This window comes from Athene cunicularia (genome assembly GCF_003259725.1).
Source record: "Athene cunicularia isolate RWA chromosome 3 unlocalized genomic scaffold, athCun1 chr3_part1, whole genome shotgun sequence".
Lineage (NCBI taxonomy): Eukaryota > Metazoa > Chordata > Aves > Strigiformes > Strigidae > Athene > Athene cunicularia.
In genome coordinates, this window is record NW_020799097.1 from 111,224,514 (window position 1) to 111,240,580 (window position 16,067).

At 42.1% G+C, this 16,067-nt stretch overlaps 1 protein-coding gene across 1 annotated transcript in view; it reads left to right on the forward strand.

Annotated features, from left to right (window-relative positions):
• Positions 1–15,302, forward strand: part of SYNDIG1 (synapse differentiation inducing 1) — a 73,694-nt gene extending 58,392 nt beyond the window's left edge. The window contains exon 4 of the mRNA XM_026846242.1: positions 13,567–15,302. Coding sequence (XP_026702043.1) covers positions 13,567–13,725 — 159 coding nt within the window. The 3' untranslated portion in view covers positions 13,726–15,302. The remainder of the gene's footprint in view (positions 1–13,566) is intronic.
• The last annotated feature ends 765 nt before the right edge of the window (positions 15,303–16,067 follow it).

Here is a 16,067-nt window from a genome sequence, read left to right on the forward strand (position 1 = left end):
ATTTATGAAGCGGCAACATGTGTTGGTTACTGGAAAGCAATTAAAAACTGAATGAATAATGATCAATATTGGAGACAAATGAGAATTTATGCACCAAAGTTTTGTTGATTTGTTAAGACTGTGTGTGCATATATATATATATGTGTGTGTATATATATATATATATATATATATATATAAAATACATTTCAGGAAAGAGTTGTTCTGAGAAATTTATTGTCTCAGAAGGTTTTCAAAAACATTTTGAAAAGGTTGGAAAATCCCCTATCAATATATTTTTAAGCAGAACAAAACTAATCCCTTTTTCCAATTGTAACAAAATTTTTGATTTGAAAGGTTTGGTTAATGTGTAGAGAAAAAAAACAACCACCAAACAAAGAAAAGCTCAAAAGCAATGTGAAATATCTCAAAACTATCTATGTAAAGTGCTTAACTTAATTTACTTTAAAAAAAATTCTGATAGCACAGATTTGTGTTTAACATTTTTTCGACACTGTTTTCTGCCCTTCCCATAAAGAAATGTCACTTCTCATGTTCAGTCCCTTGTCTGTATCTATGTTTAATTTTGAATGCAGTTTGAGTTGTTTTAAAAGTATGAAAAGATCTTCTATTCCTTTTCTTCTCCTCTAGAGCTTTTATAACCTTCTTCCTGACTTTCTGTCTTATGGAAAGTTGCTGTTGTATTTTTTCATGGAACTTCGGTCAATATTTTTTTGCCATAAATAGGACCTATTCTAAAAGCAGTGGCAACATTTAAAAAAATGGAGGAGGGAAAAGAAAAGATATAAAATTAATTAAATTTTGTTTTAAAAGAACTATGTTGATCAGAAGGGCAAAAATCCACTGCCTTATTTCCATACTTGGTAGCTCAGAAGTTTCTGTTAAAAATGGTAACAGAAATCTGAGCAGAAAGCTTAAGGGAGCCAAGTTCACAGGCTTTTGTGTACTTCAATCAAGAACAAACATTTTTTTTTGGATCAAAATACAGTGACTTCAGCTCTTGTACTAAATAGGTGAAATTTTTATGTCACCAAAATCAACAGACCTTTGTTAAATAAATACAGGGATACCATATTAGCGTAATGGATCAGCCGAGCACATGACCCTGCATTATAAACCAACAGTGTTGAACCCTCCTAAGCACAGATGAAAATTCTGGGTCAGACCAGGTGTCCATCCAACCCAATAACCTGCCTGTGGTGGTGGCGTAAACAGGTAGGAAGACAGGATTCTAAGAACAGGGTAAGCATGTACTTAGACAATACTTTCATGCTGATGTTCCCAAATAATATCCATTATATTTGAATTGCTAAAATTTTAATGAGATTAATTCAGAAACACAACTTCTAATAGAATTTTCCCTTTGAGACAGTCCCTTGAAAGAAAATACTTTGCTACTGTGTTCAAAAAAGGAAAATAAATACAGTTTCAGATCTCCAGTGGCAGAGCTCTCAGTATATGGAGAATGAAGCATCAACCCACCCACCTCCACCCCACCCCACCCAAGTATATGCAATTGAATGAAATGTTTTACCTGACCAAACCAAGACAGTTTGTTTTATGTAGGGAAGAGGTGTTAATCATTTTAGTCGGAAGAGAAAGGTAACACATCAAAGTTTTAAAATCAAAGCAATATACCTAATTGTCTGCCAGAAAGAGTTAATTTTGCCCAGGGCCATTCTCTGTCACAGCTCACAGGGCTTTGAGATACCTGAAACAAGACTTTCATGACACTCCGCTGGATTTGCTGCTGTCTTCTGGGCTTGGAGCCAAAGTCAAGAGACAGGAAAGTGCTGACTATGAGACTAGGGAGCTGCTGCTGGTATTGGGGAATGGTGCTGGGTAGGAAGAGAAGGGACTGAAGCTTGAGTCCTGCTTTTTTGAGCATGACCATCTACCTACTGAGATGCAGATCCTCAGCCACCACAAGTCACAACAGCCCTACTGAGCTGACCTTGGTGGGCATATTTGGTCATAGGGATAGTGTTTTCCAATTAGAAGTATGTAAAATACACAGATATCTCCCCAGAGGATCCTGCAAGCTCAGAAATGCTTTAATTTTGAGCCCTGTTCTGTAGCAACATTGGATCAACATGAATGCTTCCAGTGTCTCCAAAGGACTGAGAACCTGGTCTACTGGCATTGTCAGGAAACTCTATTTGACCTCATTCCTGGCCACATGGAAAGGCAACCCCCTGATGTTTTGTTCAGACTGGACTCTAAGTGGAGAATATCCCCTCTGAAGGTATTCTCCTTGCAAGAGTGCTGCAGGATCATCAGGCTCGTAATTACTTGCTGTTGTCTCCATTTATAAAGCAAATCCACAAAACTTTCTGTCATACTGAAGAGATGGTATGTTAAAGCACACACAGCCTGTGACTCTGCTTGCCCGTAGGATTTTTTCTGTTAGATTAAATGTGCTGGGAACCCAAGAAGAGCTTTCTTCTAGCATGTGTTTGTCAGGCATTTTGCCCATATCCCACTCAAAACAATCCATGGAGTGTCTCGGAGAGGCAGGGTTAATGCTCTATATTAATCACCCCTCTGGTCATGCAGTCCCTTGTGTCTGTCTGCTAAAGTCAGTTGCATCACTTATGTTGCTTATTCGGGAGAGGGGGAGAAAAGAACATTAAGGTTTAAAGAGAACAAAGAAGCAATGCAAGTAAAAATACCGTTTTGGGGGTTTGTTCTCAGTTTCGTTGTTTTTGTGGACTTTGAGAAAGTAGAAGGAATGGAAAGGCGAGAAAGGGTCTCACATGAAAGAGGTAATCTTCATCATTTGATCTTTGGTGACTCCATGGACATGTCTGAAGTACCCTATCAAAAAGTTGAGTTCATTCAAGGAAAACATGCTCCTTGAAGGAAGAGGATTAGGTTACCTCACATTCACTGTCAGATGCTTTAGAGTCCACAGTAACTGCTTACTTTACTAGTTAACACATCAGATGACAAAATTTTTCTCAGAAATAGCTTGGGTTGGGTCTCCTGCCTAAAAAGATGCCACCACAGTGTTGGTGGGAATCAGAGGAATCCGAATTTGCAGACTGGTCTGGCAAATGGTACCCCAAGAAACAATCCTCCAGAGACACTTCCATATAACTGATGTGGTACCCACGCCATGTGCTGGGAAAAAAAACCCAAAACAAAACAAAACAAAAAAAAAACTGTCTTAAGGAAACCAGGCTCTGCCAACAACAGATCAGAAAGAGCTACTCTGAATGTTCTCAACATATGAAATTGGGAGTAGATAAAGGATAATGTAACACAGATCACATGTAGAGAAATCATGGATGTTTGTAATACAAAGCTGAGAAAGCTACTGATATCAACAAACAAGAGTGAATCTTACGTAAGAGTTCTTAATCTTATCCCAAAACCCATTAATGGCCTATTGATAAGAGACTATAATTCACTTAAATCCAGAGTTTTAATTTCAATTCAAATAGGGGCACCTGCAGATGAGAAAATTGAGAGTTCAGAACTGGAGGAACTCATTCTCTGATCAAATCTGTTCCTGCCAGGAGGAGAAACCATCTCAGAGACACTTTCAAACCTGGGCTGTCTGTGACTCTCCCCATTCTTGTTCTCCCCCCAAAATGTGGCTCAAGCTTCTCACTTTTTTGTCCCACCAACCCTTTCTTGTCTGTTCCCAGGGCAGGAGGTGGGTGTTCATGGCTGAGATCCTCTCTGGCAGCACTGGGCAGCATCTTCTACCCTTTCTTCTGCTGTGTGTCTTGTGCTGGAGGGATAAAAGATCAGGGCCACTGCAGTGAAGGTGAAGTATACACTGACATGGTCTTCCTCTCATCACAAATGTGAAAGAGGACCAGAGACAGATAGAAGGAACCAGGACAAAACAAAAACAGGTCACACCAAACGTCACAGAGCTTGTGCCCCACCATGTTCCTCTTGCTTGGTACTGTGGACATTTTGAACTGCCACATAACGGCCTACTCATCTACCCCAAGGGATAGCAAATTGGGCCAAAATGGTGAGCCCCCAACTTGGAGCTAGGGATTGATGCCACCACTCCACATAAGACACATACCCATATGACTGGGTGTGGGAGCATGTGACCAATGCTCATGGACAGAAAAGGTCCCAACAGTGAGGTCTGAGATCCACAACTACCCAGGCTGCGACCATGCGCTGCACCATCATACAAATGGAGTTGCAGGGTCATGCAGCAGTAGGGTTGGGTGTGGACAGAGGGAATCCACTCTCTACACCAACATTACATAACAAGATAGAGGTAGAAATATACAAATGCAGCTTTTTCCAAAACCTATCTCCAGCAGGTCTGTCATCAGAGCCCAACAAAGTCATTACAGGACTTTAAAAACCCTGGTTTTGTCTGTGAAACAGAGAGGAATGTTTGTGTATAAACAGATTGACAGTTGAATAACCCCTTGCACAACTTTGCACAACTGTCAAGTCTTCACAAAATCACAGTATGGTTGAGGTTGGAAGTGATCTCTGGAGGTCATCTAGACTATCCTCCCTGCTCAAGTAGGGTCAGGTAGAGCAGGTTGCTTAGGACCATGTCCAGTGGAGTTTGGAATATCTCCAAGAATTGAGACATCACAGTCTCTTGGTGACCTCTGATACTGATCACACACCAGATCCAATATCAAGAAACTCTGACAGTTCTGAAATGCAGACTCATCTGTAGCACTGTCCAGTCAGTCCCAATACAGACCCTGGGATGGGTAGGGGCACCACAGGCAAAAAGTACCTTGTGATGTCCCCTGAGCTGAGGGCAAATTCTCACCACTCACAAAATTGAATCTGAAAAATAGGTATCACTACCATATTTCCCTTCTTGAGTAATGCTCACATTTTAAACTCTGTGTCTTCAAGGAAGAAACAAACAGCCATCTAAGTGGGAAAAATAAAGGAGTCCTTTGGGACTGAATTGGTCACTAATAATTGGTTGATAAACTTAAGTGGTATCTAGGTAGCTGCATCCAACCTCTAGGCAGATGTATATGTCTATGTGTGTGGACACAAACCCATGTCAACTGTGTGTAAGTCTGTGTGGGCATATGTCTGTGTGTGTGTAAACTAGGGTTCACCACATGTCACCTTTCCAATTTTTCTTCTCCTTCATCACAAAATGGCAACATCTGTTTAAGGGCTAGAAGTAGATTGGAGGAGGAAAATAATCTTAACATAAACATCGAAATTCCTGTATATACCAGGAAAACAGAATTGCCCTCATATCACAGGCTGAGGTCTCATTCTCTCAAGTGCAATCAAATGAACTGCTGTTGCTGTGGAGCTTGTCTAAAAACATCTCTCTGCATTCTGCTCATTCAGGCCTTTTACGCCTGCTGTTCTCATTATTATGCTCTTGTTTTTCCAAGTGTCAAAATCTCATTCGGACATTTATAGTTTTATCTGCACTTCAATACACAATCAAACGCCACAGGCAGCACCAGCCGGGGACTGAATCATGTCCTCGCCTACGTCATATTTTCAAATTCCAGCAGAAAACGTTGATACCAAAATGACCCGATGGCTGAAACCCAGATGTTATGAGAGTTGATCATGCGGAAGAGGCAGACTCATGCTGGTCTCCATTTACACCATCTTCTCTCCATTCAGACTCTCTTCTGAGCCTTTCATGGGTTTCCAGGAATAAATATTGTTCCCGCTACATCCCTTTCCACCGACACAGCATCATTTAATTTGGTGGCAGTAGAAGTCCTGTTACTCAGGCCACTTGTTTTCACCTGTCACATTTTGCCAAGGCTGGAAGTTCATACGCTGTTGCAGGGCAAGAAGGTGATGCTCACAAAGGAAATGCCACTTGGAGGGCTGGATGGAGACAGGTTAGGTTAAAATGCACATGGACTTAAAGTGCAACACAAGAGACCACTCCAGAGAGAGTATGGTCACCAGCCTGTCCTTTCTCACTGCCTTCACATAGGTCATTGTTCCTACCTGTACTGGGATGAGCCTGTTGTTTGTTTCACTGCCCTGCTGAGCAGTTATGGTAAGGAGGTTAAGGAGGTATGGTTAAGGCAGGCCAGAGGGGCTGCTCACGGGAAGCAGCAAGTGTCTGCTCTGAGGCACTCACATTGCACAGTGCTGTGCTCTGGCCACTGCAGGCACAAGCTTATTTATTAGAATGAGGATTCATTGTTGAAAGAAATCCTTCAGGGGTGGGTTTTCACACTGGGTTTTGTTTTGTCACTCTGAGGTGCAGCAGAGCACTTAGGACATCTGGCAAGAGCTTCGAGTTTATTCCCTCTCCATGAAACTCTGGTGATGTCCCTGTATCATCCTTTTGTCACTGCTACCCAAGTACTCACAGTATCTCAGCATTGTCCTAGGGGAAGCTCTATGTGGGCTAGGCATGTACTGTCTCAGGGTCCTTAGCAGCCATTCCAGCTGTATCTCAGTGCTACCAGACAGGGAGAGATAGGGATATGATCAAGATCTTACACTTTTTATCTTCTAAATGCTCACTTTGGGGTTGATTCCTCACTGAAAGAATGACGTTGATCCTAAGCAAGGTATGTAGTTTCTACCTATCAACACTGGAGTGTGGATGGGAATTTCCTGAAGATGATCCAGCAATTGGTTTTGGACATTACAGTCTGCAGGCTAGATTAGACAAGGCTGGATGCCTTCCTTTGAAGAGGAAAAGAAATTTAAGCATCGGTAGAGATTAAGTCCAGCACTGGACTTGGAGGTTTGTGTATCTGTTCAGAAATGTCTGCGTTTCAGGTGACACCTGCTCCCCACAGTAAGTTCCAGACAGGGAATATCTGCTCGAGATTCATGTCCATTTCCTGGGCCAACTTCCTAGCAGAATGATGGAAACCTCTAGAAGAGCTCTTTGGTACCTAAAAGGCAAGTTGCCACAGGCTGAAGTTTCTGTTATACTATGGGCATAATGGAGTTTGCAAATGCCTGACAGAGCAAAGCAACATCTGTCATTTATTTAGTTTACCATTTCTGCCTGTGGAGCTGTTTGATGGGACACTGTTATCCCTTTGATGCTCTCCTCAGGAGTGAAAAGTGTCCTCCCACGTCCCAACCCCTATACCAGGTGTCTGTGAGCCCTGTGCTTTCCCTGCTGACTGGCATCTCCATGCTGTCATTCATGGTCCAGAGGTAAATCCTGACTTCACCCTTTTCCCGTCTGTATCTTTAGCAAAGATTCTATAAAGTCTTTTTCTCACCATCAGTGAAAATATGTGGTGTAAGACTGAAGGTATATTGCCCAGAAATGAGAGATCAGCAGAAGTACAACTTGGGCAAGTTAAAAACAGTAGCTAGGACTTTTGACTAGAAGAAAGATAGGAGAAGATACTATAGGAGCAGCATTTTCTCTAAGTTACTCCTCATTCTGTGACATTTTTTTTTAAATGTCACTTGACGAAGTAAGACTCAGGGTCTGGCCAGTGGCTGCATGGAGCCTGTGTGTCCCTGCTCCCTGCTGGCCTTTTCTTCCCATGACGTGAAAAGAAATCCTCCCATCACCTGACCAAAGGGGCAGAATACCCTCTTCTCCTCCTACATGGAGCCATTCCAGCTCTCCATTCTCAGGGAGATAAGGCAGAATTAATAACCGTGATCAATGTGTTTCTTGTTTCCAGATACAGTGTACCAGAAGGTATTTTGTGAGTATGATATATGAGTCACTGTGGAATGCAGGAGCACTTTTTGGCCTTGCAGCTATGGAGGTACAGTTTTCATCTTCTGTCAGCCTATAAAACATGCAGCCCAGAGACATGATGAATATGTTTTGCAGAAGCTCAAGTGGAAACTCCAGGGAAGTTCCTTGAAAGTGTTTCTAAACAACAAGACATTCATTTTGTTAGTTAAACAAAGTAAGATAAACCTTCCAGATCTCCTTACCGCTTCATTGCCTGCCCCTTCTCACTTTTCTGGCTTACTTCCAAAGCCTCTAAAGAGAGGATTGACTGGGGGCTGGTATTTGCTCAAGCCCCTGTTTTTAGCTTTGAAGTACCCAACCTTCATCACAACCCGTGCCAGTAGCAGGCAAGTTGATAGTCACATCTGGGCATCCAGAGAACACAGGCCAAGGGAAAGCCAAAAAGCAGGGGTAGTCCAGGGACACAAACCCTTTGCAAGAAAAGTATCTCATCCTCTGGCTGTGCAGTAAGGGAACTTGCCTGGCACTATGCGACGCATTATACCCTACTCATAACTCATCCTATGTCTTGCACTTGTCCCCTGCTCTGTTTATCAAAACCTGTTGGTCCTGCTGCTGCCCAAACTCTAGTAAATTGGTTCATCAATCATCTGGCTCCCAGCCACAGTCTTGCCAAGGAAGGGAAGAAGTGAATGGATAGAAGTACTTAAAACTCCACAGATAATACAATTTTGATTAGAAAAAGTGCTTATTTCTGCAGCCACTTTTAAGTACATTAGAATAGCTGTTTGTATTCCTGACTACTTAAATTAAGGCACTTATCTTGAAGAGGCTGTAGTGAATCAAGCCCTTCATTAGCAGGGCATTTGGATCTTCATTCTTGCACCATTCTTGCTGCACTACCCTCCAAAGTCAAGCACGATGGGCTGGTTAATACGAGCTAGGTATTCAGCCCAGAATATTCATAGTTGGGGCTTCACTTTTCAGGGCAAAGAAATAGCAAAAGCAAATATTGTTTTAGTGAGTCCAGAGCTCAGTCTGCAAAGAGGAGCTCACAGAAATCCATTTCCAGGCTGGGTATGAATGGCTGGAGAAGCAGTGACTTTGTATTATTTGTCCTGTAAGCGCCAGGGTCTTGGCAAGGGCCCTGGTGGTGTGCATTACCCTATCCCCATCTCTAATTGAGCAGAAACACCTGGATGGACACAGGGATTTATCATCTTAGGCAAGACTTCTGTGTAGATTGGGGTGCCTGTGGCACCAAGGGCTGGCACACAGCATGTCCTTCACAAGCACTGTGGGCATCCAGGATGGGGGGCTGTTCAGTGAAAGTGGAGACTGACTTGCAGAAACACAACTCCACAACCTCTAAGGTTATCAAGTAGGTGTGTTTATTCAGCACTGAGGCACACAGGGGATCGTTCCACCACAAAGATGCACACCTCTCGTGGCACCTTGTCTTGGCTTTATGCTACAAAGCATCACATATTCATAATACACCTGTACATACGCATAACCTATCCCTGCTTCATATTATAATGAGCTTGAAAATCATTTTCATATGTTCCACTCTGGTCTCCTCCTAGTTGCCTCTGTGCAGTGTGTCCCAGTGGTCATGGGCTGGGGTCGCAGAGATGAAGTAGCTCCTCTTCCTCACTGTTGAACTTTTTACCTCAGTTTCTTGTGCAGTCTCTGTAGCCTCCTGGACTCAGCCTGGACCATAGGGTTGGTTTTGACCAGTTTTTAGGGCTGTCTTCCTATTCCATCAGGAAGCGTTCTCTCACAGCTTCCATTTATCAAGGTTTCCATGTTGTTCTGCTCTCTGGCCCATCAACTATGATCTATTATTCTATTTAACCTTAGTTTAAACTAATGCGCCTCTAGCCCCTAGCCTGATCTCTAAGTCTTCCATCTTTATCCCTAAACTAAGTTATACCTTCATTTCTTGAGTGCCTAATTTCTATATCCTATTTGAATTTCCTAGCTCCTTATTTCAAGACAGCATCAGTCTAATACATCCTGCCTTGCACTAGCTTGCAGACTAGCACACCATAAATGTGACCTCATTTTTAACTAAAATTTGGTGGGATATTTTTCTTACTCAGTATTTTTATCTGAAATAAATTTTTTTTAATTAGGTAGAATGGATTTTTTCTGTTTGTTTTTGTTTGTTTGTTTGTTTGTTTGTTTCTGAGGAATTTTAACTACAGTGGCATTGTAAAAACATCTATCATTTGACCCAAAAAAATGTGTCAAAAAGGAAGACTGGGCTTGGTTTTGATGCCCGAGGTCCCAGTGTTGGGTCCACAACAGGTATCACTCTCTGTGCTTGTACCTATTTTGGCTCTGGAGACTGGAATTGCTGCATCTGCTTGTCTGTCTGTGGTGTTTGATTGCAGACTTAGGTGACCAGTCTTTCTCAGGAGACAAATTTTATCTTTCAGTTAACAGTACCCAAGGTACAGACACCATGAAGACAAGTGGACAGCCTAACCACTCTCTTCATTTGGATGTCTTAGTTTCTTTTTAGGTTTAATGTCCATTGTTTTCACCTTTTCTTTCACATCAGTGAAAAGCTGGTGAGACTAGGTCTGACTGGGCTCTTTGATCTACATCAAAAAACTTCATGAAAAACTGCTTATTAGTTGCCAGATGCTAACCTATTAGAATTGGCCTCAACTGCATTTTGTGTAGCAACTGTTTTCCAGCTCTATTTAGCTTAAACCTGCAGAAATGCTGTAATTTGCATATAGTGAAACTGGGGAGTAATGGGATGGTTTTGCTAATTAGGGAATAGCAACAAAGAATTTTCTGAGTAATAAGCAAATCCTTTCAGACTAGTCTTACACTGATGGGGGATGGTTTCTGTGTTGATGATTTCTCCATCTCAATGGAAACCTTTGTAAATGGAATAAAGGAGGAATGTAAGATTGTCCTTCCCATATGGCCTCAGCAATGCACTCTACATTCAGAATTCAATATAGGAGGGATATGATTTTGCTATGTCACAAAATATACATTAGGTTAAAAGGAAAAAAAAAAAAACCACGCTCAGATTAGGTAATTTGTAGGAAACTAGAACTGTGAAAGTGCAGGCCTGTTCCCCAAGCAAAATGAAGCTATATTGTAATGACAGGAGCTGCAAAATTCAGCAACTCTATGGCAGCACATGACTAATACAAGACATCTGGTTTTGGCTGGGCTGAACATTTTAATGAGAAACTGGATTTTCACCACGGGTTCAATCCTTTCACAAAATTAAGGTCTGTCCTCACAGAGCTCATCAGGAAAAAGATCTGTTCAGTGGGAGCAGGTTTGTCAGTAGGCTGAAGATCCTATCAGGAAAAAGGCTATTAGTGCTTGACAGATCAGCCTTCTGAATCCTTTTGGGTCGCTCGACACATCATTTTGGATAGATCCGACCTCTTTTATTGAATCAATCAAGACATACTGTCAAGTTTTCAGATTATTTGACATTTTGGTTAATGGTTTCTTTTCCCTTTGAGTTTCCATCTGTTTGCAAGTGAAAAAATACTGGTTTGAAACTGTAAAAAGTTTCATTTAGAAGAGGTCAACCCAAAATGTTGCAGAATTTTCCATAATATAACATGACATTTCAGAAATGTCAAGTTGAAATGTTCCAGCATTTTCAAACTTTCCCTCCATTTTGGGGGTTGAAACTGTTTACCTCAGTTTATCCAGCAGCTCAAATAGCTTCAGTGCTGTCCATTTACCTTCACCTGACAAATTCTATCTAACTTCAGTGAATAGGAGCCTCTTTGTTCAAACCTTTTATTAACACTATGATGAGTAGCAGATGCTTGAAGAAAACCTTTGAGGAGAGCTGAATGACCAACTCTTTCTAAAGGTTTCTCTGCTTTCCTTGCCAAGACTTTTAAGTGACCCTAACAAATATGTCCGTGATCCCTAAAGGCCCTGGCATTTTTCTGGAAAAGGCTCTTTTTTGGGTGTTTGGTGGTCCCAGAGAAGAAGCTCATGAAATTCCTGGTCATCCTGCTGAGAGGCTTGGCTGGACATCCTTTGCAATGTGGATAGGATGCCCTCCCCACCCAAACTGAAGGACATGACACTAGGTGTAAACTTGGGAGTTGTTTATATGTTGCTGTTTGGAAATGATAATTTTCCTTCTGCCTGCAGCCTAATGTCTCTCTCTTTTAAATACGTATTGTTTGACATTGTTTCTGCCTGAAACATTTATAAGACATTATGCTTAAAAAATAAGGTTGGTGTATGAGAATAGATGGTTTTCCTAATAAAGTGATTGACAGAAAGGCCAGAAGCCATTTTTTCAGCACGGAAGCTTGTCATTTGGCTGCTGTAAATTGCTCTGAGAAGCAAGATAGTAAAAACAAAGACAAAAATAGAGCAATAGATGACACTGAAGCAGTAAGTGTCCCAGTAAATTGAGCATTTGTGGAGAAATACAATTAAAGCATTACAAATTCCTCACTCATTGTAACAAGGGAACAAAGACTTTCTCAGAACTTACGGAACTCATATGCTTCTACAAGTCCTTTTTTGTAGGTGACAGATTTGTAACTGTCTGCTGGGTGACCCATAGTGTGACATCCACCTTTCATCATGCTGCAAGACTGAGACCCACTGAAACGGCATTAGGTGATCTTGTCAATGGGTAGATTAGTCCTGTCCAATTTTAGATTTTCTTTGCCTGTTTTGAGCAGGGATTTTGCTTTTTTCTTAGATCCTGGTCTCAAAGGCACCTGGAAGGGTGTGTTAGAAAAACTGATATTTGAATACTTCTCAAACTCCATATGTAGCTTTCTGCAGTGATTATCCCATTGATGTCGAGTGTGACTGTGGGATCATCACAGGACACAATCCTCTCAGCTGTGATTCTTCTTTCTGTGTTCATTATTGACAGTTGTACTAATCAGCTGTAAATCTGCTAGATTTCTTGTATTCGGTCCAAAATGCCTGACAAATAACTTTGGGTACTCCCGCTGATCAGGTTCAAGGCATGTGCCTGGATACTCAAAGCTACATAGAAGATGTGATACAATTACCAGAGCTTTGGATTAGTCTTCTGAGTTAACAGGAACCATAGCAAGAGACACAAAACCCAGTTTAACACCATCAAAACAGAAACTCCTCTTCCAGCTGACACATCCAGCTGAATGCACCACCAAGAGAGAAGAACATGGTTCCAACACCAATGGCCCCACTTCAAAGTAGCACTTAAACATATGTGTCATCCCTCTCATAATCAAGGGAACTGCCCTGCTCGTACGTGTAAGTGTTCATCTACTTAGCTCTGATTTCCTAGGTTTTTGTCCTGCACTAAAGCTCAAGCCTAAGGTAGATACAAAGTGGTGTCTGGCCTCTTTGTGGTCCTGAACCTGTGCCAGTCGTTCCACCTAGTCAGTATGCTCAAAAGCACTGCACTGGAAAGTGAAATTTAGCCCCTCTTGCCCTTGTCCAGGTAAGAACAGATCAATCATTTCAGCTGACTTGGAAGAACATATTTTTGCAAGTGGCACTTTTAGAAGGATTTTCCCATGTTACCTTTCCCACCCAGGCTGGAATCCAGCCACCTCACAAAACCAGGATTGTATCTGTGTCTGCAGGGGAGATGTCATACCCTTGGCTCACAGTCCATCTGTCCAGGGAGGCTGAGCCATCTCAGGAGTCATCATGCTGCATAGTATTAAATCCTGGGACATGCGTAAGCTTAAAAGCACTTCAGAGTATCACTTGAGATGCCATTGATTCCATTATCATCCTAATTGTGCAAATAACCTCATTTGGCTAAAAAAGTATCTGATTTCCAACCAGTTTACTGTCATATCCCAGGATCATGTTTGAGGCAATAATTGATCATCACATTTTCATTTCCAGGAGAAACAAATAAATAGATTGCGTTGTTGTTGTTGTTGTTGTTGTTGTATATCTTGCAGACTAACAAAGCAGTAGCCAAGGGGGACTTCCACCATGCAAGCTCCAGCTCCCGACGAGCGCTCTTCCTGGCTGTCCTGTCCATTACAATCGGAACTGGCATCTACGTTGGGGTTGCCGTGGCTCTTATTGCCTATCTGTCCAAAAACAATCATTTATGAGCCTCAGGAAAGAGGGAGAACCAGCCACCCGGCACCTGCACTGCAGAACTCCCAGCAGATCAGACTGCATGATTTTCCAAAAAGATCAAGAGACAAACATCTTCCGGGGGCAGGTACAGGATAAGATGGGCTTGTGCATTATTGTAGGGTGGGAAGCTGGCTGGGGTGGGGGTAGCTCCACCATTTGTGATGCACAAGTCTTGCTTCTCTTCATGAACCCCCGTACAAGAAAGAAAGAAGGAAAGAAAGAGAGAAAGAAAAAAAGAAAAGGAAGGAAGTTGGGGGAGGTGTGAGGCGGGTTGTTTTGACGTTGCCTTCTTTGCAATATGGTGTTTACAAGCAGCTGGCAAACTGAGCTGTTCTCTTAATACCTTCTTGGTGACCTGAACTTTGCAGCCAGCATGAGCTTGTCCTTAGTTTGCTTGTTAAGCACGGCACTGAGATCTGGGAAAGCATGGACAGTGTCTGGTTCTCTGAAAGAGCAATATAACAACAGGAGGAAGAATATGTTTTCTTTTTTTTTTTTGAACGCAGGACTCATTTGCCTAAGAGTGAAGCAGAGACCTCAGCGTAGAATGGTATTGCCTACTCTTCTTGTGTGGGTAGGTTTCCATGGAAGGAGAAAAGGAAATAAAAAAATGTTTTTTCTTTCCTTTCCTTGTTTTTGGATTAAGATGTGACCCACAGGCCCACCCCAATGCAGAACAGCTGAGGTTACTGCATGACTTGGCTCCACAGACTGAGTGTGAGGTCGAAGTAGCATGGGATCCGTTGTAAAATGAATTCCTCCATCCAGTCACATCGTGATAACAGCGCATTCCTGTGGCATATTGCTCGTCTGGGTTGCTCCACCTTACCATGGAGACCTGCATAGCAGTCAGTGCAAGAAACCTGGGGGAAAAAATGCAAACTGAAATACTAATCAATTTTAAATTAAAAATCGTGGTAAAGCATGGGAATTAACCAGGGGAAGGAAGCTTCATATATTTCTGGGGTCCTGCTCACACACAGAGCAGTGAAGGAGACCACTCAGATTGCAATCTCACAGCTCATCCGTGGACCAGGGACACAGCATATCCATGGAGAGACAAGCATGTCCATCGATAAGCAATGGTACATTGTAAGGCAATTGGGCATTGCCCTTACTTCACTGACTGAAACAATAAATTTATTTTCTTCTTTACTCCTTCCCCACAGTCAACTTTTTATCTTTTTTGACTTACAGATGTACCATTTCATCCCACCAAGGGTGTACCAGCATAGATATATATGTATCTACATATGTAGATATACAGAGAGAGAAACTGATCGAAACAATAAGCATTTATTACTCACTGCCTTGTGTTTTACAAACATAATTTCTTTACCCAAGAATGTCATCAAAAACCATTTTTTCCAATTCTGTATTGTGTGTCAGCTTTGCTCTGGGACAGTTTTTTTTCTCCTGTTTTGGGGTTGGCATTATTTTGGTTTTAATTTGACTTTTTTTATTTTAGGGGGGAGGAGGACAAACACATCCAAAACTATTTTTCTGCTAGTTATACGGTTTATTAAAATACATGGTATACAGCTGCTGATGCTCTGTGTGACACTTTCTTTGGATGGATGTGAAGCGTCAGACTGAGTGAAATTTGCTCCAGTACCCCAAATTCAGCTACCTGGAGGAGTACCCGTATGGACCATCCCGTACTGTACCTGGACTCAAAAACTGTCACTGACAGATCTTCTTTTGCGTTGATTTGTTGGGCTTCAAACTAAGCCTGTAGACTAGCAATGTACTCCTAGGCATTTTCATCAGCTCTCAGCCACTGCTAAAGCTGAGGGCCCAGTAAATGCAGTTTTTTGGCCAGGTTGCCCTGTTAAGGTAAAGTCAATTCTATGGTTCTTCCCCTTCAACATTTTTTTTTTTTTAGCAACTGCCATGGAAGCCCCTTCCCTTTGAAGTGTGGGAGGGTGTGTTAGTCCCCACTCTCTATTTGCCCCAGTGGGCAGCATCTGCATTTGAGTAGGTGAGGGACAAGGGCATAGTCTTCTGCCTCCTTATTCTTTCAAGAGCATCCACAGGGTTTCTAGATGTGGTGCTTTCAGCAGGCTCTCCAAAGCAGTGCGTGTTGCAGTCCTTGCCTCACTTGACCTTGCAAATCAGGTGGCTGTGACTGCTTTGGTTCACATTTGCCCCATTTCAAACTGTTCTTCCCACTCAGGAAAAAAACTGAAAGTTTCTTTCTTGGTTGTTTTTAAGGGTGAAGTGTTGCTAGACATGTCTGACTACAAGGTCATGTACGCTAGGCCTGGACGTATGTCAAACATATATCTCAGTCCAAATCTTATTTTGCCTCAGT